The 24,803-nt window shown below is 37.9% G+C and overlaps 1 protein-coding gene across 2 annotated transcripts in view; it reads left to right on the top strand.

The window, feature by feature from the left end:
• PPP2R5E (protein phosphatase 2 regulatory subunit B'epsilon) overlaps nucleotides 1-24,803 on the top strand; it is a 167,270-nt gene that overhangs the window by 125,123 nt on the left and 17,344 nt on the right. For both annotated transcript variants that reach the window (XM_049899546.1, XM_049899545.1), the window contains exons 5-10: nucleotides 2,329-2,421; nucleotides 20,626-20,756; nucleotides 20,880-20,939; nucleotides 21,951-22,059; nucleotides 23,526-23,579; nucleotides 23,682-23,732. In XM_049899546.1, coding sequence (XP_049755503.1) covers nucleotides 2,329-2,421; nucleotides 20,626-20,756; nucleotides 20,880-20,939; nucleotides 21,951-22,059; nucleotides 23,526-23,579; nucleotides 23,682-23,732 — 498 coding nt within the window. The remainder of the gene's footprint in view (nucleotides 1-2,328; nucleotides 2,422-20,625; nucleotides 20,757-20,879; nucleotides 20,940-21,950; nucleotides 22,060-23,525; nucleotides 23,580-23,681; nucleotides 23,733-24,803) is intronic.

The following is a 24,803-nucleotide window of genomic DNA, read 5'->3' as shown; positions in this document are numbered from 1 at the left end:
GGTAGTCCAGTTAGTCATTGCATTCTTCACTGCCATGCACTTAAAATTTAAAAAAAAAAAAAAAAAAGCCAATGTCACTTAAGAATGTCTTTGAAGAAGAGGTAAGGATTATTAATTTTATTAAATCTTGACCTTTGAGTACACATTTTTTTAGTATTCTGTATTACAAAATGGGAATTATGTATAAATTATATATGTTGCATACCAAATAAAGTGTGATGGTTGTCTTGTGGAAAAGCATTTGTGTGGTTGTTTTGAGTTGCAAGCTAAACTAGCAGCTTTTTCATAAAATACTATTTTTACTTGAAACAACAACTGACAGACAAACTATGGCTTTTCTAATTGGGTATTTGAAGGATATTTTCTATAAAATGAACAAGGAAAACAATTGATGTACTTTTGTTTTCGTGATAAAATTAGAGATTTCAAGCAGAATTTAGAATTAGAATCTTGGAAAACTTATCTGTCAGCTTGAGCTTGACACTTCCCACAAGCTTAGACTTTTTGGATAAAGTTATAGATGATTTTAAAGAATGTGGTTTTTTTTTTTTTTTTAAAATGCTGTATAATTAAATGTGTCAGTGTCTAAAAAGATCTGCATAACTCAGTGAACCAGTATTTTCCAATTGGCCAGTGAATGATATTTAGAAAACTGTGTATAGGTAAAAAGATCCATTCACAATGCAAGGCAGATGATTGGATTTTATTGTAAGAGGATAAAAAGCCTATGACTGTGGTTTCAGATTCCACATTGCAGCTACCTTTAAGAAGCTGCTGTTTGTTGAGTTTTAGTGTAGCATTGAATAAGAATGTCCACAGTTATTTGGAAAGACTATTAAATACTGTCCCCTTTTCCAATTATTAGATCTGTGTGAGGCTGAATTTTCTTCATATACTTCACCTAAAACAATATATCACAACAAATGGAGTACAGAAGCAGATGAGAATCTAGCTGTCCTCTATTAAGTGAGACTAATATTAAAGGAATTTACAAAAATGCTATAGTACCTCTCTTCTCAGTATGTTTTTGGAAAATAAAGGGATTTTTCACAAAAATGTATCATTTATGTTGTATATTTTATTGTTTTAAAATAATAAAGTGCATATTTTTGAAATCTATCTAAACAAAAACTCTAAGTCCTCAGTAATTTTTAAGTGTAAAGGTATGAGACCAAAGAGTTTGAAAATGCAGTTATAAGCAGTGACCACAGTGGCAATATGTTCTAGTCGCTGTGCAGAGGGCTTTACACGTGTTATCGCGTTTAATCCTAGGCATTGTCATCCCCATTATATAGATGAAGGAACAGAGGTTCAGAGAAGTTAAGTAATTTACTCAGGGTTTATACAGTTACTAAGAGATCTTGCCAGGGGTTACACAGTTGTTGAGGGGTAGAGGTAGGCTTCTGACCCAACATCAGTCTGTTTCTTAGAAGTTCTGGTCTCGACCCCTATTGTATACTATACCAGGATCTAATGTAGCAAATAACATAGATTTATTATGTGGGGAGCATAAGCAGTGATCCCTCTCTGTTTATCAGAAGTTATTTGAAGTTGCCCGTTTTCTTACTTTCGCAAGTGAGAACATTGTGCCAACCATCATATATTGCTAGGAGGAGTATAAATTACCATAAATTTTCTGTGAGGAAAGTTGAGTATCAAAAACCTGAATTGGTTAGATGTCTTTTGATCAGGCAGTTCTACCTTTAGAAATATTTTCTCATGAGATAATTGAACAAGTGCACACTGATGCACTGTATGATGCACATTGCAAAATAATATGATACAGAAGTAATTTAGAAACAACTTAAAAGCATAAGAGATTGGTTAAATTAATTGTGAATAATAGAATTGTTCATTGTGAAGTATGTATAGTAGGCTACTCATAGCTACTAAGAATGATGGTTTAGATATTGTTGACATAAAACATTTACAATATATTATTTAAATGATAAAAGTAGTTTGCAAAACTATGTAAAAATATATTTGTAGTACACTGGTATGTTGTACTACATACTACATACAGAAATACAGAGAAAAATGTGGAAGTACATACATTAAAATGTTAACAGTGTTTATCTTAGAATGGTGAGAAGATGGAGGATTTTTATTTGTTTTGTTTGGCTATATTTTCTAGTTTTCAGTTTAGAAGGTTAAAAAACATAACAGCAAATGTGAACCATAAGAAAGGCTAGCATGGTTTGTAGGTTGATATTAAAATCTAGTTTTCTGAAGCCCTAATGATAGTTATAGTGTTTAGGCTTTTCATGATTATTAATACTATTCTCAATGAATCATTTGTTGAAATTAACTGTAATCTGTTTGTTACAGCTTGTATATGAATTTTTCATACGATTTTTGGAAAGCCAAGAATTCCAGCCCAGCATTGCCAAAAAATACATAGATCAGAAATTTGTATTACAGGTAAGAAAATTTCTAGTAGTTGTGTGTGTTTGTTACTCAGTTGTTACCTCTCTTTCTCTTGAAACAAAATGTTAAAACATCATGCAATGACAGTTATATCACCTTAGTGAATAAATATTACGTATACATAAGTGAGTTTCTATTACTTCCCGCTAAAGATGAGAGGTACCTCTTTAATTTACTGTGGTGGAAATTAATTACATTTTAAAGAGCAAGGAATGCTAATGCCTAAATCCTTGTGGTTTTCTTTCTTAAAGTTAATTATAAGAGAATTTCATTTATATAAATGTGTGGATCTTTACATATCTTGAAAACTTATATTTGTCTAAGGATTTTTAAGGAGCTTTTTCTTGCATAGCCTATTAAAGCCTAGCAGGCAAACTCAGACTGTAGTACATAGATAACCTTTAACAAATATTCAGTCATGGTACTGATGAGCTTTCACTGCTTAAGAAATAGCATAGCTTAATACTTTCACATTTCCCTAAAGGGCTTAACTCCCATTTACCCCTTTGGGAGGTCTCAGGGTGTATATTTTTCCTGATTTCTCATTTCACATTTTAGAACCATATATCACATCATCCTTTTTATCAGGGACTTGAGAACCTTCGTGGCACTGAATTTTTAGGTAACATATCCTTGTTCATGTTGTTGTCATATATCTATAAAAATGGGTACTTGAGCCATCCAAGTGTATAGAATGTTGTAGAATGGGACACCTCCACCTCATCTAGTAAAGAATACCTGTCTTTCTCCTAGTGAGCCAATGAGCAGAATTTCACATTTAAACATTAATTTGGAAGGAAATTGACCTCCTGTGTCTTACCTGGCTGAAGGCTGATAACCTTCATGTTGACTTCATCCCCCCTTCCTAATTAAATTTATAAATTCAGAATTGTGGATATATTAGGTTGAATGATAACCAATATTTTGACTGTTTTTGACACTTTAAAAATAGTAGTTCCATATGGTTAAGTCTAATAGAATGCTAAGGGCAGGCTAGCTCCAGAAAGCTGAGCGCCTTGGAGGGCCTTGATGTGCCCTGGGTAATGTGGCTGAGAGGAATCAAATCCCAAGTTCACCTGTCTGCTCAGAGCTGAAAGGGAGCTTTGCTGCCTTGCCTGTGGGGCTTGTTAGCACCCATATACCATTATCCCATTAGGTACGTGGGGGCAGATCACTGAGCTATATTTCACATTTAGGGTATATTGGTGCCACACTAATAAACCATGTCTTAGACCTTAACATGGGAGGCTTTGGAAGAATGAGATTTGAGACCTAGATAGAGATGTGGATAGGTACATGGATTAATGGGTAAGTAGGTAGATTGGTTATATTTTCAGGTAGATTGATCCAGATCCTTACACTAAAGAGGCAAAATGCCTATCAGATAAAATAAAAACAATATGTTATATATAGGCTCACATTTTGTGGTGGAGAGGACCTTGCATTTTTACAGCACTGTATAGATTTCAGGAGTCCTGGTGGTATAGAGGTTAAGAGCTCAGGCTGCTAACCAAAAGGTAAGCAATTCAAATCCACCAGCTGCTGCTTGGAAACCTTGTGGGGCAGTTCTCTTCGGTCCTCTAGGGTCACTGTGGGTTGGAATCACCTCAACGGTAACATGTTTTTATGTATAGCTTTCAGAGGACCTTACATGCATTGTTTGATTTGTGCAGAAACCTTATAGAATATAGGCTGTATTTTTGTGTCCATTTTTATACATGGATAAACTGAGGTCTAGAGAGATTATCAAGTTTCCCAAGTATACTTCCTAGTCCGGCTTTCTGTTCATTATGCCATGATGCCTCCTTTTGATCTTCTCGCTATAACTTGGAATAACGTCAAGGCAGGAGTAGCCTGTGTTTCAATACTAATGAAATAACAATGTTCTCTTATATTTATGATGAATTAAAGTGCCTGAGAGGATCAGATGACAATTCTATTGTAAAGCCTGTGTTTAGTTTACATGGTAACAGTAAATCCTATAATTTTACCATGAAGCCAGTGGAAAAAAGCATGCAAGGCCCAGCCCAGTGTGCCCTCTGTTGTAGAGGGGCACTGTAGACGATAAAATCCATAATATTAAAGCATCAGGGACACTCAGACATGGAAGGGACAATTTGAGTCTAGTTCTTTACCAGTGAATCTGTCTCCTCTGAGACTTTGATAAGAGGTGGTCCCTGCTTACCCTGTTTCAGTGAGGAAGGGCCACGTCCACAGGCAGCTTGCTTAATTTTTGTTACAGAGTTCTTATGTTGAAGCTCCCTATACCTTGTATATTTTGGCATTATTCTCTTCAGATTAATCCATTAGTATATCACCAGCCCAAACATAACCTTTCAGGTCTTAGAACATAGCTTTTGTGTTCACACCTTGGCTTTTTCTCTAGAACAGTGGTTGCAACTCAAATGCTCATAGGCACATTCAGAATAAGTCTGATAGCCAGATGTCAGCCAATATAAGGTAGAATGGCTCCTATTGAGGGAGGCTTTGTCTTCACCTTCATTCAGTTATTGCCAGACTAACTAAACCCGGGCGCCTTCTGAATCTAGCCTACCACCTGTCAGTATATGTCCGCTGCTCTAGACTGAGTCCTCAGTTCTGTCAACAGAACTGTTTCTCATTTGTTTCTGAAGCTATCAGCATCTTCTGGATGTGTCCATTTGTCTTCAATACCTCGAGCCTGTCAGTCCAGTACATTTTAGAGTTGGTTTTTCATTCCCTTATCTGGACACTAGGCTTTTTAAAGAGATGGTCTCATTAGCTCTTCTTGCTGTCAGATGACATTGCCAATTTATATTGAGATTCTGGTCTTAATGGACTCGTAATTTAGATTTACACTGTTGCTGTAAAGCCGTGTTTTCCTTTGTTCCTGTTTCTCATGCGGTTTGCTTTTTTTAAAAAAATGTAAGTGTCGTTAGGTGTCATCCAGTTGATTTTTGACTCATAGGGACCCTCTGTAGCAGAGTAGAACTGCCCCATAGGGTTTTCTAGGCTGTAATCTTTACGGGAGCAGATTGCTTTTTGGTTAGCAGCTGAGCACTTAACCATTGTGCCACCAGGGCGCCTTCCAAAATCTAAGTGTAGTACTTGACATATATTTGTATGGGGTATCATTTCTCTCTAGTCTTTTGAAGTCTTTTTGAATTTTTATTCTATTATGTATGTTATTCACTGTCTTCTATTTTTATGACATCTGTAGCCTTCTTGAATATGCTAGCTATTGGCCTCATTAAAGTCATTGATTTAAATTGTTAAATTAGCCAGGGCTAAGGACAGAGAAGGACTCTGATGGTGCTACGGGTAAGAGCTTGGCTGCTAACCAAAAGATTGGTGGTTCGAACTCTTCCCCCGTTCTGTGGGAGAAAGATGTGGCAGTCTGCTTCCGTAAAGATTACAGCCATAGAAACTGTGTTCCATAGCCGTTCCCTGTCCAGAGCAGTTCTCTTCTGTCCTATAAGGTCACTATGAGTTGGAATTGACTCAATGGCAATGTTTTTGTGTTTTTAAAGGAGAGAGGCCTGTTTCATGGCTTTAGAAACTTCATTTTAGCACAGATTCATTCATCAACAATCTTTGAATTCTGTCCTTGATCCAGTTAGAAATTCGCTCCAGGATGTCATCCTTTCCCAAGTTCTTTATTTTGCTCATAGGAAGAGCGTACAGACTTTGTCAGATGCTATGGTAAAAGCCAGGGCTCTGGGCTTATAGCATTCCACTCATTTTTTGGCCTTGTAATTTTATTATAAAAATAAATGTCGTTGGTCTACTGTGTGGCATTAGTGAACTTCTGCTGGCTACTACTATTTGTTGGTGATGCTGTTCACAGTGCCTGCAAATCATGGGGTTGATCATCTGTCGTAGAGTTTCGCCAGAGACATGAAATAAAGTATTAATAGTGAAGCTATCTATTTATACGTCATATTTTCAGCCCCTGCCTTATTTTTCCAACCTTTGTTTTGTTTATATCCCCTATGCTGGATCTGTTGATGAACTCAACCTTCAAACCAGGCCCACTCCAGTTCCTGAGTCAGTCATAAAAGGGATGGACAGAATATTGGCAGATTTAGCACTACCACTGAGTAGTACTTGAATGAAATCAATTGACCCACCAGTGTACTAGCTGTCATATTGGGAATGAGCCTTGGGTGCCTGTTAGCAGCCATTTTCCAGAACTCCTTGTTCTTTCACGTTGGTAGCCTATAAGATTGGCTTCCTGCCCCTTTCCCCACCCTAGTCTATGGATGACTTCCTAGGGATTCTAACACCTTCCCTTCCAGGAACGGGGCCTTAACGCCCTGCCTAGTTTTCCCAAGCCCGCTTCCTGGGTGATTTGGTCCTGAATTAAGCCCTGCTGGGAATGGGTGGGTCCCTTGGATCTTAAGACATTGGCGATATTCCGTTTCATGACCCCTTCCTTCCCCACTGACTGCCTTTTAGCTGGCAGGTACTTCATGCTCCTGTATCCTGTAGTCAGGTCATTTTTCACACCTTTGTTTTTCCTTGCTAGTTTCTTTATTTCTCAGAGTCCCGTGGTGTCACGTGTCTTAATATGTTTTAACCTAAGCCTGATTATCTCATGACATCGGAAACCTCATACTTTTTCTTTTTGCAAATCAAGATAACACATACTTTGTCCTCTTTCTTTGGGCAGACTTCTTATTCTATGTGGATTCTCAAAGATCTCAAAAACAGTTTTGGTGATCTCAATTTACAAGTTCTTTTTATTCAATTGGATATAATTATTTTTATATTTAGTGAGGAAATTTAAGCTTATTGTCTATAGCAGCTAAATGTATTCTTTATGATCTTTCCTCAATCTCATTCCCCCATCAGTGAAGACACAAGTTAGATAAGAATTGAATTGTCTTAACATGATAGAGTAAAAAGAAACTTACAAAGCTCTGGATTTGAATCCTGACTCCACTATGTAGTGTAAGCACATTGTAGGAGCTGAGCACATGGACTCTGGGGTGAGAAGAAACTGATTTCGAATCTTGACTTTTCTAGCTGCTTCCATTATGACTTTCAGCAAGTTTATTCACTTGCTGCCCAAGCCTGAGATGCTGCATTAGTGGGGATAACTTTATAAAAGATATTTTGCTAAATGAGTAGGATCAGCTGCCATTGAGTTGATTCTAACTTATGGCAGCCCAATGTGTGTCAGAGCAGAACTGTGCTTCATGGGGTCTTCAGTGGCTGATTTTTCAGAGGCAGATTGCCAGGCCTTTCTCCCAGGCACTTCTGGCTAAATTTGAACCTCCAGCCTTTTGGTTTAGCAGCTGAACATATTAACCATTAACACCACTCAGGGACTCCAAGTAAGAGACACCCCAAGATTGACATTTGTTAAATCTGCTCAGTTCAGTTGGCACCAGGGATACAAAGACAGTATTCCTACCTTCAATTTTAAATAAATATTGAAAACCTTGGGCAGATTACCAAACTACTTTGAGCCCCAGTGTCTTCTCCTGTAAAATGGGGTGATAGTCACTTTGTAGGCTTGTTATGAGGATAAAATGAGATGACTTGTAAAGATATGAGGTATCGGCATGGCACGTAGTAGTTGCTCGTTAAATATTAGTTCCTATTATCACACCCTCACATTATCTGCCCACATTAGTTGAATAATCTTATTTTTCTTGATTCCAATATTAATTTTAAAATCATCACCTTCCAAGACAAATTTGAAAAATTGATATGTAAAGAAGGCTTAAGTATATGTAGAAGTGTATCATATTCTCAGATGGGAAGACTTGCCATCATAAAGATATCCATACAATCTCCAAATTAATTTGTACCCTTATGCAATTATAGCTAAAAGCCCAGGAGTAACTTGAAATTTTCCGAGTTGGTGAAATACAGGAAATTAAAAAAAAAAGACTAATGAGATGGTGCTTTCCCTGCTAGATATCAAAACGTACTATAAAGGCACATTAACTAAAATAGTATGATATTGGAACAGAAGACTGGAACATAATGGAGACTTGAGTGGAGAAGACTGTCCTTTGCGTGACCCTTAAGAAGATGGTACCAAATGAATGAATGAATGAAAAACAAAAACAGTGTAAATACACACAGCCCCTCCATTAACTAAGATAAAAGAAAAACGTCAAACTTGGAAAAGTATGTACAATATGTATTAGAGAAAAAGAGTGAATATATTTAATACATAAAATGCTTTTTAAAATCAAATAGAAAAGGACAGTTATCCCAGTGCATACAGATCACTAATGGGTACTTCCCTGTATAAATGGGATGTAAACACACGTAAATGTGTTCATCCTTAATAATCCAAAATGAATTGAAATAAAATAATACTTAATTGCAAGTAGCAAAACAATTTATAGTGGACAGCATTGGTGAAGGAAAAGAGAAATACACAGTCTTAAATACTTAGTGGAAGTTTGAATTGGTGTAACTGTTCTGGAGAGGAAATCTGATAGTATTCTATCGACTTAAATTTTGACCTAGCATTTCCACTGAAAATAGACAAATATGTATACAAAGATATGTGTACAAGAATATTGACTGCATCATTGTTAGTCATGATTAAAAAATTAGAAACAATATACAGTTTTTCATTTGGGGGTTGGTTAAATAAACTGTGTACATCCATTAGTGGAATATTCGTAAACTAATAAAAAGAAAGAGGTGGAGCCACACATGATCTATTTTTAAGTGAAACATATAGGACAGTATAATTTTTTAAGCTCATATGTATTATACATCAAAAAGTTTGGAAGAAGCAAAGAAGTTTCCGGGATAAAATGAATGCCTCAAAGGTCAGCGGAGCAAGGGCAGGGGTTTGGGGACCATGGTTTAAGGGGACTTCTAAGTCAATTGGCAAAATAATTCTGTTATGAAAACATTCTGCATCCCACTTTGAAATGTGGCATCTGGGGTCTTAAATGCTAGCAAGCGGCTATCTAAGATGCATCAATTGGTCTCAACCCACCTGGAGCAAAGGAGAACGATGAACACCAAGGTCACACGACAACTAAGAGCCCAAGAGACAGAAAGGACCACATGAACCAGAGACCTACATCATCCTGAGACCAGAAGAACTAGTTGGTGCCCGGCCACAACCGATGACTGCCCTGACAGGGAGCACAGCAGAGAACCCCTGAGGAAGCAGGAGATCAGTGGGATGCAGACCCCAAATTCTCATAAAAAGACCATACTTAATGGTCTGACTGAGACTAGAGGAATCCCGGCGGCCATGGTCCCCAGACCTTCTGTTGGCACAGGACAGGAACCATCCCCGAAGACAACTCATCAGACATGAAAGGCACTGGACAGTGGGTGGGAGAGAGATGCTGATGAAGAGTGAGCCAATTATATCAGGTGGACACTTGAGATTGTGTTGGCATCTCCTGTCTGGAGGGGGGATGGGAGGATAGAGAGAGTGGGAAGCTGGCAAAATTGTCACGAAAGGGGAGACTGGAAGGGCTGACTCATTAAGGGGAGAGCAAGTGGGAGTACGGAGTAAGATGTAAGTAAACTTATATGTGACAAACTGACTTGATTTGTAAACGTTCACTTGAAGCTCAATAAAAGTTAAAAAAAAAAAGTTTGGAAGGAGATAAACCAAAGTGTTGTTGATTGCCTGGAAAATGTAATTATATGTGATAACCATCACTCTTTCTTATTTCTGTATTTCTCTATTTTTTGCATTTCAACAATAATGAGCCTATATGTTATAATCAGCAAAAACAGTCATTTGCAAGTACATTCTCATTGTATTGCCCTGCACTTTTCATGAATCTCAGCTGATTCTGTGCTAATGCCCTCCTGAGACAATTTTTGCAGAGCTGCACCATTCTTTTACACCCAACATTTGTAGTGTTTCCTTCCTTTCATCCTTTGTACATGTCCTTTTAAAATCTGAAGCTCGATAAAAAGCTTCCTGTGTTGCTTCAAGAGCCCCTTTCAATACCTCCCATTTTCTTCTTCAGGAAGCAGATAGATTGGTGGTTTAGTATATGCAGTGGTTTAAATTCAGGCTCTGCCATTTATTAGTTGTGTAACCTTGGGTAAGTTACATAACCACTATGCCTCAGTTTCCTTGTTTTTGCATCTTGAAAATAGATGTAAAATACCCATACTATAATAGTAATTACATCAGAAGGTCACTGTGGAGATTTAACTAGGCGAATATACGTGTACAAGCATTTAGAACAATTCCTGGCACATAGTAAGCAATCAGAAAATGTTAAGCTGCTGCTGTCACTACTGTTCTTATTAGGATTATTTCTTGTTTTGAGAGCCTTCTTTAGCCATATTTTCTTTTATAACCCCAGACTGTGAAGTCAGATAGTGTTAGTACCACGTCTTATTTAAATGTGTTAAGAATTTTTTGAAATCTGACTTTCTAAAAGTCAGTGGTACCCTTTGGACTCCACTTGCATGGTTCTTCTCTGGCGCTCAAGATCTCTTAAGATGTTACACATGGTTTCTTTTGCCCCTGGGATTCCCATTAATTTCACTTCACCAACTGATGTCTTCCAATCAGTGCTGGAAGGGAATATTTATCAGCACCAGGAGCGTGTAATTTTTAGTATGTGAAAAAAAGGGATAGCACATTCAAATCTTTATGGAAGCCAGAGAAGTGGTACATAATGAAGTGATTTGTATGTGACAGATGGGAATGAGGGAAACTGGTGACTTAAAAAGCTTGTGCCCTGCTGTCAGTCCACTCCCATTAACTGTTGGCCTCTAGGTAAGTGGACCAAGTGTTTCTAGATCTTCAAATTTTTCAAGAGAAGCTGAAAATCCAGATTTTTATATGGGCCAGACAAGATAGTCTGTAAGTTGTACCTTTGAAGGGTTTGCCATTTTTTAATTCAAGAATGGTGTGACTATGGCTTGTGTGAATTTCAGTAAATGTAGATTTATATAACCTTTTTTATGAGCTTATCTAAGTCTGTATACAAGAAAGCTGTCAGAGATTTATCAAAGATAGTTAATTCATTACACGGTGCACTTGGGTCTGTGGTAATGTTGATTTTAGGTTTAAGTAACTTGTCAACTCCCACCTATAGCTGTAAATGTGTAGACTTACCTATGCTTATGGAACAGCTTTTTGTATTCCCCCAAAAAGACAATTTTCATCTGTTAGGACTGTTGGGAAAATAGTTTCTTTATGACCTCCTCCCGCTTTTGAGCAAAAATGAATGCCAAACCTTGAATTATTTCATTGGGTGGATTATTGTGGCAAGAGTTTAGCAGCATATTTCTAAAGACTGCTTTTAACCACTGCAAATCTGAAAAGCAGCCAGTGGTTGCTAAGAGACATACTATTCAAGTATCCCCATAAACATATGTACTGCTGGAGATTGCTGTTTAGTAATTTGTACTTCACGTTTGCAGTTATATTTAGCTGAAAGGTAGCGGAATTATCATGCCAGTGATGCAGATCATTCATCCAGTCCTTAAACGTGACCTTTTGTTATTGTGCTTTTAAAAACTCAAGACAAATTGGACAGGACACAAACCAACATAGTAAAAAATTTAAAGTTCTAAATTGAAATAAATTCCAAGAGGCTTCGAATCTCAGTTTTAATATAAGGTACTATTTTCCAAACAAGTTCCTTGAATATGTCAAAATGTTTACATTTCTCTCTCAGAGCCCTTTCTTTTTTCTATAGCAAATAAAACTTCGGAGAATTTATTTCCACCAGGAATTTGATTATAGTTTTTACCACTTAACCATAAATCACCTTAGTCCATCCTATCTAATCTGTAACTCAAATACAGCTCCCCCACCCCCCATAAGTAAATAAATAGCTAGCTAGCTAACTCTCAGTGACCAGCGACTCCTGCATCCATGACCTGTTTCAAGAGGGAGCGACCTGTGCAGTTGTATGGGGCCCCACTTGTAGAAGGGCCCAGTGCTTGGTGTAATGCTCTGTTGTTTGTTGCCTTGAAATACTTAACAGTTCTTGAAAAAGAAGCACTGCATTTTCATTTTGCACTGGGCCCTGCAAATTATGTAGCCAGTTCCTGCCTGCATCCCATTAGTGCATCATTATTTAGCACAATAGCACTTTCTTTGCCTTTCTTGAAGAGCTGACCAAATTGGTTCTTAAAAATTTTAATCACAAGGTTTTCTTGAATCAGAATGCTTGGGGGCGGGGAAGGACTTCTCTAGTTTGTGGGAGGGAATGCCTGAAATTAGAAGGAAAATAAACGCGTGTGACTTGGCAGATTTGTTCATATTTGTAGAACTTATACCTTTGAAATTTTTATACTGAATTTCCATAGGGGTCTTGAAGTCAAAATTGCTAGAAGCATATGATGTGCCATCTTTTGGTCCTTAGTCCCCACTGTGATTTCCCAGTGGTTGTCTATAGTTTGGCTTATATAGTGTAATGGTTGCCTTGAGACGTTCTGATTCATCAGTCATGCTGCCATTGGCTCCTGTTTCTGGGTCCTGGACTCTGCTCTCAGTGTGCGTTAGTTGATGAAGATGAAGGTATTAACGAGGATATAATTTTTTCCTTAATACAATTAAAGAAGTTAAACAAAGCCGGAAATGGGGGAATTTGATTTGAGTGTCCTGTGACAGTTGGGATAAAAAAAAAAAAAAGTGTATAATACCCATTTCATTAATTATCTGTTGGAGGATTTCTGATATTCTCTAAAATCTTACTTTGCATGCAGTAGCGCAGGGCAGTTACTTCGTTGTTTGTAGTAGAGGGCAGTTGGGTTTTTGCTTGAATTTTTTTTGTTCTTAATGATTTGAAAAAATAGTAATTTTAATTGTAAACAAAGTAGTTTTCTATTTAAAAAATTCAAATATATGTATATGGTGTATAATGAAAAGTCATCCATTGAAAACCCCATGATGCACAGTTCTAGTTTGACATACATGAGGTTGACCATGAATTGGAATCAACTTGACGGCAGCTGGTTTCTGGATAATGAAAAATAGCAATCCCCTGCCTCATCCTTCCCCAACTCAGAATTCCATTCTCTTGGGGTAACTACATTCAAGTCTTCTGTTTCCTTATATTTATCTTCATATTTCTAAAACAAAAAAACAAAACCAGTTGCCATTGAGTCTGTTTTGACTCATGATGACCCATGTGTTGTAGAGTAGAACTGCTCTCTGAAGGGTGTATAAGGCTTAGACCTTTTGGAAGCAGATTGCTAGGCCTTTTGTCCGAGGCATCTCTGGGTGGGCTCAAACTGCCAACCTTTCCGTTAGTAGTTGAGCACTTAACCATTTGTGCCACCCAGGAACCCCTCTTCTACTGCTAGTTCTGGATTTTTTTCTTTTTAGATTTTGTCTGTTGGTTTTCTACTATAAAACATCATATATCTCCTCCTATGTCTCCCTCCCTCCACATCTTTCCAATGCAGTTATGTCAGATTTCAATGAAATCAATTTGTAGTGTTTACATTAGTATGACTATTCAGGAAACCCTGGTGTCATAGTGGTTAAGAGCTATGGCTGCTAACCAAAAGGTCAGCAGTTCGAATCCACCAGGAGCTCCTTGGAAACTCTATGGGGCAGTTCTGCTGTGCCCTATAGGATCGCTATGAGTTGGAATTGACTCGATGGCAAGGGGTTTGGCTCTTTGGCTTTGGACTATATTCATGTTCTTCATAGCCAAGGCATGTATTATACCAATACTATAATTACATTTCTTTTCTCGTAGAGTTTTTTTTTAAGCCTTGGGAGTAATTGGTTGCCTTATTTTTTCCTTTGTTTGGCTTCCTCCCTGTCAGTCCGAAGTTCATTCTTTAGTTCTCTGAGAGCACCATACACTTCTTCTCAGTGTGGCTTACACAAGAGTATCAGTTCCTTTATTTTTTCCCTTCCTTCAAGTCCTCCTTTCTGGAGCCCAGTCATCTTGCTCTAATTGGCGTTTGTACCCTCTTTAGGCCTCATGGAAATCCTGGTGGTGTAGTAGTTAAGGGTTTGGCTGCTAACCAAGAGGTCAGCAGTTCAGATCCACGAGACGCCCTTGGAAACTCTCTGGGGCAGTTCTACTCTGTCCTATAGGGTTGCTGTGGGTCGGAATCAACTTGAGGGCAGTGGGGTTTTTCTAGGCTTCATTTGCAGTGATCATCCTGGGAGTTCCCTTTGCTACTCTTCTGGACCGTGTCTTTGCTTGCTTAGCTTCCCTTTCTCACTTTGGTGGAACACATCCTCAAGATACTTCCTGAGAAAGTATGAATGGGATGTAAATTTTTTGAGACTTGCTTATCTGCAAGCATCTTTATTTTACCCATATACTTGATTGACATTTTGGCTAGGTATAGATATACAGGTTGAAACCCATACTCCCTCAGATATTTTAAGGAATTACTCCACTGTCATCTGGTTTCCAGTGTTGGTGTTGAGAAGGCTGGTGCCAGCCGAACTCCTTATCCTTTTTAGTAACTTTTTTTCTCTCTGAACTTTTGAGATCTTCCCAGTGTCCAGAAACTTCAAAGTCATTGATATGCCTTGATGTGGGTCTTTGTTCTTTTATTGTGTAGCACACCTAGTGGGCCATATCTGTATGGAAACTCATGTCCTTATTTCTGGAAAATTGTATTGAATTATTTCTTAATTAACTTCCTCCTCATTTTCTCTGTGTCTCTCTGGAATGCCTGTTTGTCAGGAGTTGGACCTTCTGATTGAGCCTCTAGTTTTCTTATTTTCTGTATACCATCTTCATACTTACTGGGGAGATTTGCTCGTTTTAATAATCCAGTCGTTGTACTGAAATTTTTATTTCTTAAATTTTGAATTTCAAAAAGCTCCTTTTTTTTGTTTTCTGGATATTCATCTGTAATAGCATTCTGATTTTGTTTCACAGTTCAGTATATTTATCTTTGAGGATGTTAGAGGCTTTTTTTGGTGTTTTTTTTTTTTTTTTACTCTTTGCATTACTCCTGTTTTCCTCTGTGTTCTTCCTGTTTCTTTTTTTGGCCTCTGTCTTTTATATTAGAATGATGATCCTTGACTTTATATTCATAGTTACATGAGTCACCAAAAAACCACTTAGAACCGGTGGGTGCACATGTGCACTTGTGTGAGGGACATTTGGCAACTGGGGGCTTACTATAGGATCATTGAGTGGGGTCCTTGCTGTTTATTTGGAAACCCTCAGCTATTAGTTTATCTATGTAAGTCTTTCCTCTTGAGGCTGTCAGTTTCCCCAAAGAGGGATCTTCTCATCTTCTGCCTTGTCCTGGATTGGGAGCTCAGGGAAAGGGCCTGGCCAGGGTCCCACTCTTCAGCATGCAGACTTTTACTTTAATCCTGTTATTTTCAGTTAGTGTTTCAGACCTAGACTGCACATTTGAGTATACTTGCCTAGGACGGGGATCTGGGGGGAGCTGGGAGGTTTTGTTACTCCTTCTGCAGACTTTCAACCAATCCTCCTGATGTTAATCTCTTCCCACACCCTTGCAATCAGAGATACCTAGCACCATCAATTCTTAAGCCTTCTAAGGGTTCTCTGGTATGAATTGGCTTATTTTTTGTTGGCTTTTTTCCCTGCTGGCAGAATGGAAAAACACTTAGCAGAGTGGAGAAAGAGGAAACCTAAGATACATCCCCCTTGCCATCTACTTTCCATCTTTGAAAAGTGTGCAAATATTTCTGATCTCCTCTCCAATTCTCTCTGCCCTGGGGGCTCCACCTTTCCCTTTTTTTTTAAATTTCTTCACTCATTTCAGGGAGGTTTCTAGAGGAGGGAGGTTTAGTCCTCCATGTCTAGCTGGAAGTCCCTTATTGCCTTTTTCCTTTTGGTGTTCTCCTTTCACTGCAGATTTATTACAAGGTTCAAAGAAGGGTTCTTTGGCTAAATCACAAAGCAGTTCATCCCCGTTTGTAGCTTCAGGAAGACTGGTTTTTGTAAACTTGAAGTCAGCATGTTGACAGGTCTGTCTTTGCTCTGTAATCACCTTGGAAAGTCTCCAGCTTCTTTTCCTTGACAACAAGCTGCCTGTTACATGGTAGCGGGCACAGTCCACGTAGGCATTTGTAGATGCTGAGCTGTGTTTCCTGTTGCTTTTTTTGTGAGGTGTGTATGTGACTAAACACTCACATATTATTTTGTTTTGGAAATCAGAGCTCGTCTTTCTTTCCCTCCCCTTTTTTTGCCCATGTATTATCATGCTTCCTTTTTTTTGTCTCATGGGTCATAAAATAGCCAAAGATGTGTCCTATAGCGCATCAGAAAAGTAGTTTATATACTGTGATTCATCTTTTTTTTTTTCCCTCATAGAACATGATATGTTTAATAACTATGGCTTTGTAAATGACTCAAGTTAAGTGCCTGGCAGTGCATTGAGGGACTAATAAAAATATTAGTTAAGTAATTTTTGTTCAATTATTATGTTTTTATTAAGCTCTCCTAAGATTAACAATACGTAAGCACGGTTGATTCAAGTTTTGCTAACATTTCACCCCTTCAGATCTTTTCATAAGTTCATTGTAAATTACTCATTAAGCCCTTTTGAAACAATTAAAAGTAGAAACCAAATTTAAAAATAGAACTCAAAAGGTTGACTGTTGCATTAACAAGGAATGGGATGGGTGGATTAGAGATTTTACATCAGTTTGAGCACGTAAGAGATAGGAGATACTGACTCCATGGGCCTGTTGGGGCCACTTGCCTTTTTTGCCTAGGGAGAATGTTTTCTCATGGAATGCATTGCTGACGTGCCCATTGCCTATCCTACCGGGCGGGAAGTTGGTTCACCACAGTGTATGTCCAGCAACAAGGACAGTCCCTGGCAAACGGAGGAACCTCAGTGCATGTTTATTTATTGGATGGCTAATGGGCAGAGAGATGGCAGATGCTTTAATAGCATCTTCTTTTCTAGGCTGATGGTGAGGGCAAATGCTCTTGAATCAGCCGTGAACACTCTTCCCTCACCTCTGTACCTGGCTGACTCCTTATTTCTGCAAGGGTCAGCCTGGTTGTCACTTCCTCTGGAAGCCTTCCCTGATCACCCCACTTCTTCCAAACAGGGTAGATAAGCCTGCATCCTGAAGCACTTAACATACCACTTACTTCCCTGTATCGCCTGTTAGAATAGGCTCTGTGAAAGCACAAATTGTGTCTGTCTTACTCATCGTTGTATCCCTGGCACCTTGCCCAGTGCTTGGTCCTTAGTAAAACTAAACCCACTGCTATTGATTTTGATTCAACTCATAGTGACCCTATAGGACAGAGTGGAACTGCCCCATTGCGTTTTCCAAGGCTGTAGTCATTACAGAAGCAGATTGCCGCATCTTTCTCCCATGGAGTGGCTGGTGACTTTGAGTTGCTCACCTTTCAGTTAGCAGCAGAACGCCCAAATCACTGGGCCACCAGGGCTCCTCACAGCCCTTGATAGGTATTTAGTAAATATTTGCGTGAAATACTCATTTGTTGAATGAATGAAGGAATGAATGGCATTATGTAGCCAAAAATTGTTTTGTCTCTCTGCCTGTTTTTGAAGACAATTCGTCAGTTTGTGCTTCATACTGTTATCATGGAGCCATTTTTTGTCCATAATTCTGGCTTTTGTTGAAACAAAACCACTAGACAGAAGCAGATTTGGTATTGCTGCTGAGTTATTCTTTTCTCCCAGCTTCAGTTGCATACCTCAGTCACCTGAAGTCATGCTGACGTATGCCTTGATAACTGTTTTTTGTAATTAGGGCAGCCTCTTTTCATTCATATGTTGTCTGTATGTTCCTGAAATGCTTTTCTATAAAGACATTAGAACTATGAGTTTTGCTTTATTTCGATTATTAGGAACATAGTTAAATTCAGACCAATCTTCAGCTATTTTTCTTCAGCCAGAAGAACTTGTCCATTGTCAGTTTTAAAAAGTAACTACTTTATTGGGATATTATTCAAATGCCATAAAATTCATCCTATTAAAGTTTACAATTCAGTGTTTTATAGTATATTCATACAGTTGTGCAGCTATCACCACTATGTAATTTCAGCACATTTTCACCATCCCAAAAGAAATCCAAATATCCATTAGCAGTCACTACCTATTCTGCTTCTGTCTCTATGGATTTCTCTGATTTGGACATTTGAATTCTGGACATTTCATTTAAATAGAATCATAATATGTGGCTATTTATGTCAGGCTTCTTTCACTTATCGTAATGTTTGAAAGGTTTATTTGCGTTCTAGCAAGTATCAGTATTTCATTCTTTTTTATGACCAAATAATATTTCATTGTATGTCTATCATAACCTGTTTATCCATCGATCAATTGATGGATATTTGGATTGTTCCTACTTTTTGCCTACTATGAATAATGTTACTATTTGAATATTTGTGTACAAATGCTTGCATAGACACATTTTTAATTCTCTCGGAAATTGAAATTCCACTTAGTAGAATTGCAGGGTAATATGGTAACTCTGTGTTTATTGTTGAGGAATATTCATTAGCAGCCACATTAAACTGCCAGACTGTTTTCTAAAGGGCTGTGCTGTTTTACATTACTACCAGCAATGTGTAAGCATTCTAATTTTTCCACATCCCTGACAACGCTTGTTATTCTTCTACTTTTTGATATAGCCATCCTAGTGGATGTGAAGTGGTCTCTCATTGTGATTTTGGTTTATATTTCTCTAGTGATTAGTGCTGTTGCACATTTTTTGATGTATTTATTGTCCATTTGTATGTTTTCTTTGGAGACATATCTATTCATATCGTGTATGCATTTTTAAATTGGTTTATTTTCTATTTTTATTATTGAGTTATAAAAGTTCCTTAAGTATTCTTGATCCAAGTTCCTTATGAGTGGTTGCAAATACTTTTTCCCATTCTGTGTGATATCTTTTGAGTTTCTTGATGGTGTTTCTTTGAAGCGTTTTTAAATTTTTATGAAATTCAGTTTACCTATTTTCTTTTGCTGTTTATGCTGGTCATTTAATCCCGGGTCAAGAAAATTTACTCCTATTTTATAGGAGTTTAGGCCAATGATCCATTTTGAGTTCGTTTTTTATATGCTATGAATTAAAGCTCCACCTTCCATCTTTTGCTTGTGGATATCCAGTTGAAAAAGATTATTCTTTCCCCATTGAATTGTCTTTGCACTCTTGTAAAAAATCAGTTGTCCATAAATGTGAGAGCTTTTTTTTTTTTTTTGACTCTGAATTGCATTCCATTGATCTATATATCTATCCTTATGCCAGTATTACACTGTCTTGGTTATTGTAGCTTTATAGTAAGCTTTGAAATCAGGAAGTTCTTCTTTTTTCAAGATTGTCTTGGCTGTCCTGGGTCCCTTGCATTTCTGTATGAATTTTAGGATCAGCTTGTCAATTTCTGCAAGGAAAAAAAAAAAAGGCAGCTGGAATTCTGAATAGTGATTGCATTGAGTCTATATATAGTGTTTATTGTCATTTGGCCTGAGTCTTTGGCTTAGCTCTTTTGGGCTGGTTGCATGGGCTCCTTATAAAATATGTAGATGGGATCTTATTGGGATTTGTTATTAACTTTAGATCACAGATGACTGGGAATTTAGGGAAAATGTTATTGCAGCATAACATACATACAGAAATCATAAGTATTCACCTTGATGAATATTTACAAAGTGAGTACGCCTGTGTAACAAGAACCCAGATTCAGAGACAGAACGTTGCTTATATCATCAGGGACTTTTGAGTTTACTTTGGTTTAGATTGATTCATTTATCTGTATATTCTCGTAGAGCCAAGGGCTTGTCTTGGCTGTGTATTTGGAATGTCAGCTCAGAGACATAGCATTGTCTAGTGGTTGGAATCATGGATTCTAGAGCCTAGGCTGCCTGGGTATAAATCCCAGCTCTACCATTTATTAGCCGTGCGACTGTGGGCAAGTGACCTGCCCTAACCTCTCTGTGACTGTGTCCTCACCTGTAAAATAAGGATAAAACTAGCTTATAGAGAGGATTAATGTAAATTGCTTTCACTAGTGCCTGACAATCACAGTAAGTACTCTATATGTGTTAACTTGTTGTTGTTATTGTTATTGTTGTGTATCTCTTCACTGAAATATAAATCCCTTGAAGGAAGACCTTGTCTGACTTATTTATCACTGTATTCCCGGAGACTAAGAAAATTGTGCCTGGTACATGATAGATACTGAATAAATTTTCCAGGAAGAAAGGGAGGGATTTTAAATAATGAGTGACAGAATTCCTAAATCCTTTCCTGAAACCACCTTTGACAGCTATACTGTCTTTTATTTACAACAGCTTTTGGAGCTATTTGACAGTGAAGACCCCCGGGAACGGGACTATTTAAAAACAGTCTTACACAGAATTTACGGCAAGTTTCTTGGTCTTAGAGCATTTATCCGAAAACAGATTAACAATATTTTTCTAAGGTAAGTGGAGGGTGGGGAGAGAGAGAGAAGAAAAATTGGTGTTTTTATAGAAGTATTAGGTAAACACAAATATTTGAACTTAATGTACCGACTCTACTCTTTTTTTTTTTTTTTTTTTTACAGGTTTGTTTATGAAACGGAACATTTCAATGGTGTAGCTGAACTGCTGGAAATATTAGGAAGGTAAGCACATTTTAATCTAATTGCTAATTTCAGGTGAATATCATTCTGAAAATTAGGTTCATATGGCACAATGGAGCTGCTGACCTAGAATTCTTGCTGTATATACGTTTGATTTTCTCCTTTGTGCCTACCGTGTTTCCCAACTGACTTTATGAGACGTGTCCCTGTTCCCCTTATTCAACAATGATACATTGCTAATTCCACTGGAGTGACTGAAAGAGCTCTCAGTCCATTCGTTACTGCAGAGCCAATATATCTAATAGTGGTCAGCCCAATTCTTACCAAACAGCTTATTCTCATTAATTTCTAGACTACCTGTTCTTTGTCGTATCTGTTGAAAGTCAAGTTTATAATACATTTGAAAAGATTGCCATTTTCAAAGGAACTGTGTGCCCTGGTGTAGTTCTTAAACAGCTGCTGCCTGGAATAGTGGAATGAATTCGAAAGATATAGCTGTTGTGTAGCTTTCTACACACAAGGGAGGCTAATATAGCTGGATGGTGTGATTACTTTCTCTTTCTTCCTAACTTGAGGCGAAGAAGAAGGGTGAAGGCTTGCGAGTTTCTCTCAGCAACTTCCCAACCATGGGTATTTTTGGTCTGGGCATAGATTTCAGGAAGGGGAAGAGAATGCTGTCTGGAAATGGAAGGAGTCATATTTAAAGAGGAAGTGAGCAAGGCAGGCAGTTACTTGTGGGAGAAAAAGGTATACTTGTGGGAGAAAAAAAAGGAAGGAAAAATAAAGGGCTTTTGATACCAAAGCTTTTGGGAACCATCTCAGTTTAAGAAAAGCGCAGAGCCTTTGCTGAGTGATGATAAGCAAATTTTCTTCTCTTAAATTTCCTTCCTTCGAGGTGACTTGAAGAAATCTTGAATGCCACCGGGGTGGGTTTTGGGTTGTTATTGACCAATATAAACTGATTAAGATTTAACCAACCTCACACTGACAGTTTGTCTCAGTTTACCCTGTTGTGGTAACATTGCTAATTCATGTCTCTCTTCTTTTTCCTAGTATTATCAATGGCTTTGCTTTACCTCTTAAGGCAGAACACAAACAGTTTCTGGTGAAAGTGTTGATCCCTTTACATACTGTCAGGAGCTTATCACTCTTCCATGCTCAGGTAGAATTTTATACAACTGTTTTTGGAGCAAAATAAAACGTTTGCAAATGCAAGGATTTCTTTGATATTGGAAAAGTTTTCTATTTAAAAAAGACTTGGTAAGGGTTAAAATACTTCATGAGGGAAATAAAAATTGTGCAGTAGAATTATGGGAATATTTTTAAAGTGAGAGGATATCTTTGGTCATCCATCTCATTTTATAGAGAACTTTGATGACTTGCCCAAGATCACACAATTGTATATTGAGCAAGTTTATCCATAATAAAATGTGGGCATTTTAGATTTAGATCTTTGGGCACATGTAACCAGTTTATAATGTTTTTGAATATTTTAGTCCCATCCTCACTCTGCATTCATCTGTTATTTGCCCTCCCCCCCTTCTAGTTCATTCATGTTTTACACACAGTTAAACACTCTGAAAAGTAAAGGAGTCAATATTTGTCCATTGTTTTTTCAGTCTTCGTTATTTCAAAAAGCATATCCTGCTCTTGTCCCCGCTCTAATTTCCTTGCTAACACTGCCTTGCATGGTAAGCATGTCACTAGTGGGCAGATAAATGATCTATTCGCATTTTTAATTTTAGTATTTCCAACCTCTGACTCCCTCCTCCCCTCACTAGGAATGTTTTGAGTTTGCCTAAAAGTGTAACACACTTTCCTAAGCAGTGTTCCTGTTTAAATGTGAAATGCTGTGTTTCGAGGAAAAGTAGCCCGTATGTTTCTAATACAGAGCACCATCAAAATGTTGTTTCACAAGGGTGGATTTCTGGTCCAAGAATTTTTATGAGCCTTTTTACAAATCTTGCATTTTGTCTTTGAAACGAGATATCACATTTAGTCATCTTTTAAAAGAATTCTTACCTAGATGAGTTAGCATCCGATGTGTAACTCTTTTTACATTTTTCCAGGTTCTAACTGCAGTAGACACAACCTTTTATCTCTTGATGAAACTGCACTTTAGTTCGCATGTGCCATTCAGGCATTCAGCAAGGTTTTGAGAAGTGCCTACCCATGTCTCAAACTCTTCTGGAGCTACAATAAGACCCAATACTGTCAGTGTTAGCAAAGAGAGAAAGGAAGCTTATGGTGGGGGAATGGGGATAAGGGGAAGACAAACTGTTTGGATTCTTCACTCAGAGATGTAGCTCAAACCATGAGATACTTTTAAAGTATACTGACTGTGATATTTCATGTCTGCTTTTCATTAGCTGGATACTTCATATTGCGGTACAGTCTTTTTCTCTGCTTTTTAAAATTCCCCTGGAGCTTTATTAGCGTCAATCTTTGGCTTGAAAATGTAGCTTTTTATTTTGCTTTATATGTGTTTTATTTCTATGGTAGTTGAAATGAATGTGAGGTTATTGAAACCAGAGTCTGGCAGCTTTTTAGGAAATTTTAATATATCGTTTGAACTTCTATTATATGGAATTTATAATTTTGTCTTTCTTTTTTTGTTTGCTTCTTCAGCTGGCATATTGCATAGTACAGTTTCTGGAGAAAGATCCTTCACTCACAGAACCAGTAAGTATTATCTCCATAATTTCATAAAATCTCAGAAAGACCACTTTTCTTGGAAGTGTATATGAAATGAAACGCCATTTGTTTTTCTCTTTCTCATTTTAGGTTATTAGGGGATTAATGAAATTTTGGCCCAAAACATGTAGTCAGAAAGAGGTAAGTGATTCATGTTAGGGTGTGTAAATAGCTTATTGAGGGCTTTACTGAGTGCCAGGCACTGGGCTAAAGCACATGTGAAAATGCTTTATCTCATCTAGTCCTCATCTGGCTCTGTAATGCAGGACTTTAAATACTCTTTTTCACTAATGAAGACCTTGAGCCTTTGAAATTGAACCTGTCCAAGTCCACTAGGTATAGGTGACTAGGCCAGAACCCACCTTCTGACTCCTGGAACCCCTGGGCTTTTAACCACTATGGTGCTCAGCCCCCGGTAAGCACAGCCCAGGCCCAATCGTGTTGTCTATCTCTGTTCATGTCACCTTCCCAGTGACTGCCTTTGTGGTCTGGAGGTTTTGCTGTCATCGTAAACAGAAGCTAGAGCATGCTTCTCCAACAGCCACGTGATGTAGACGGGATCTTCCTGTGCGTAATCTTAAAATATGGAACAGGCCTTTCGTCTCAGCAGTTCGCAAGTGACTCCGGAGGTCTGTGACATACAGTCATTGGTACTGTTGCCGAGACCTAACCAGACATGTGCTGTGCGAGGTTGTTTTGGGTGAGTGAGTCTCTTAGCTTGGCAGTAAGCCTAGCTGGGCACCAGCTCAGCAGCCACTCTTCTGAAAGGTTAGAAACCATGGTTCTTTGTGGACAGTGACCTAGAAAAGAAAGGTTAGCTGTCAGCTTTACATTTTGGGAGAACTTCTGTATGCATCTTGACACATGGTGAGATCTACCTACTATATTTTGCTTGTAACAAACACTCTACCTCTTACATCAGCTCAGTTTTTCAAAGCCCTAGCTGACACAATTTCAGGAAGTCATCCCATTCCTTAATACCTGCTAGATAAAATTAAACTCTGCATTGCTACCCAGATGATCCTAGGATGTAAAAACATGGTTATTTTTCATATTGTACACTTAAATTTTTCTAAGGTACTTATTTTTTCATGGCTAAATAGATAACTGGCTTTTATTTCTCTGTGTTTTCCATTATATTCAAAATAGTTGACTATACTGTTGATTTGGCTCTATTTTATGATCTGATAGCTCTGTTTCTCAAGGTATTTA

Source organism: Elephas maximus, chromosome 10, assembly GCF_024166365.1.
Source record: "Elephas maximus indicus isolate mEleMax1 chromosome 10, mEleMax1 primary haplotype, whole genome shotgun sequence".
Taxonomy (NCBI): domain Eukaryota; kingdom Metazoa; phylum Chordata; class Mammalia; order Proboscidea; family Elephantidae; genus Elephas; species Elephas maximus.
This window is presented reverse-complemented; position numbering and strand designations above follow the sequence as displayed.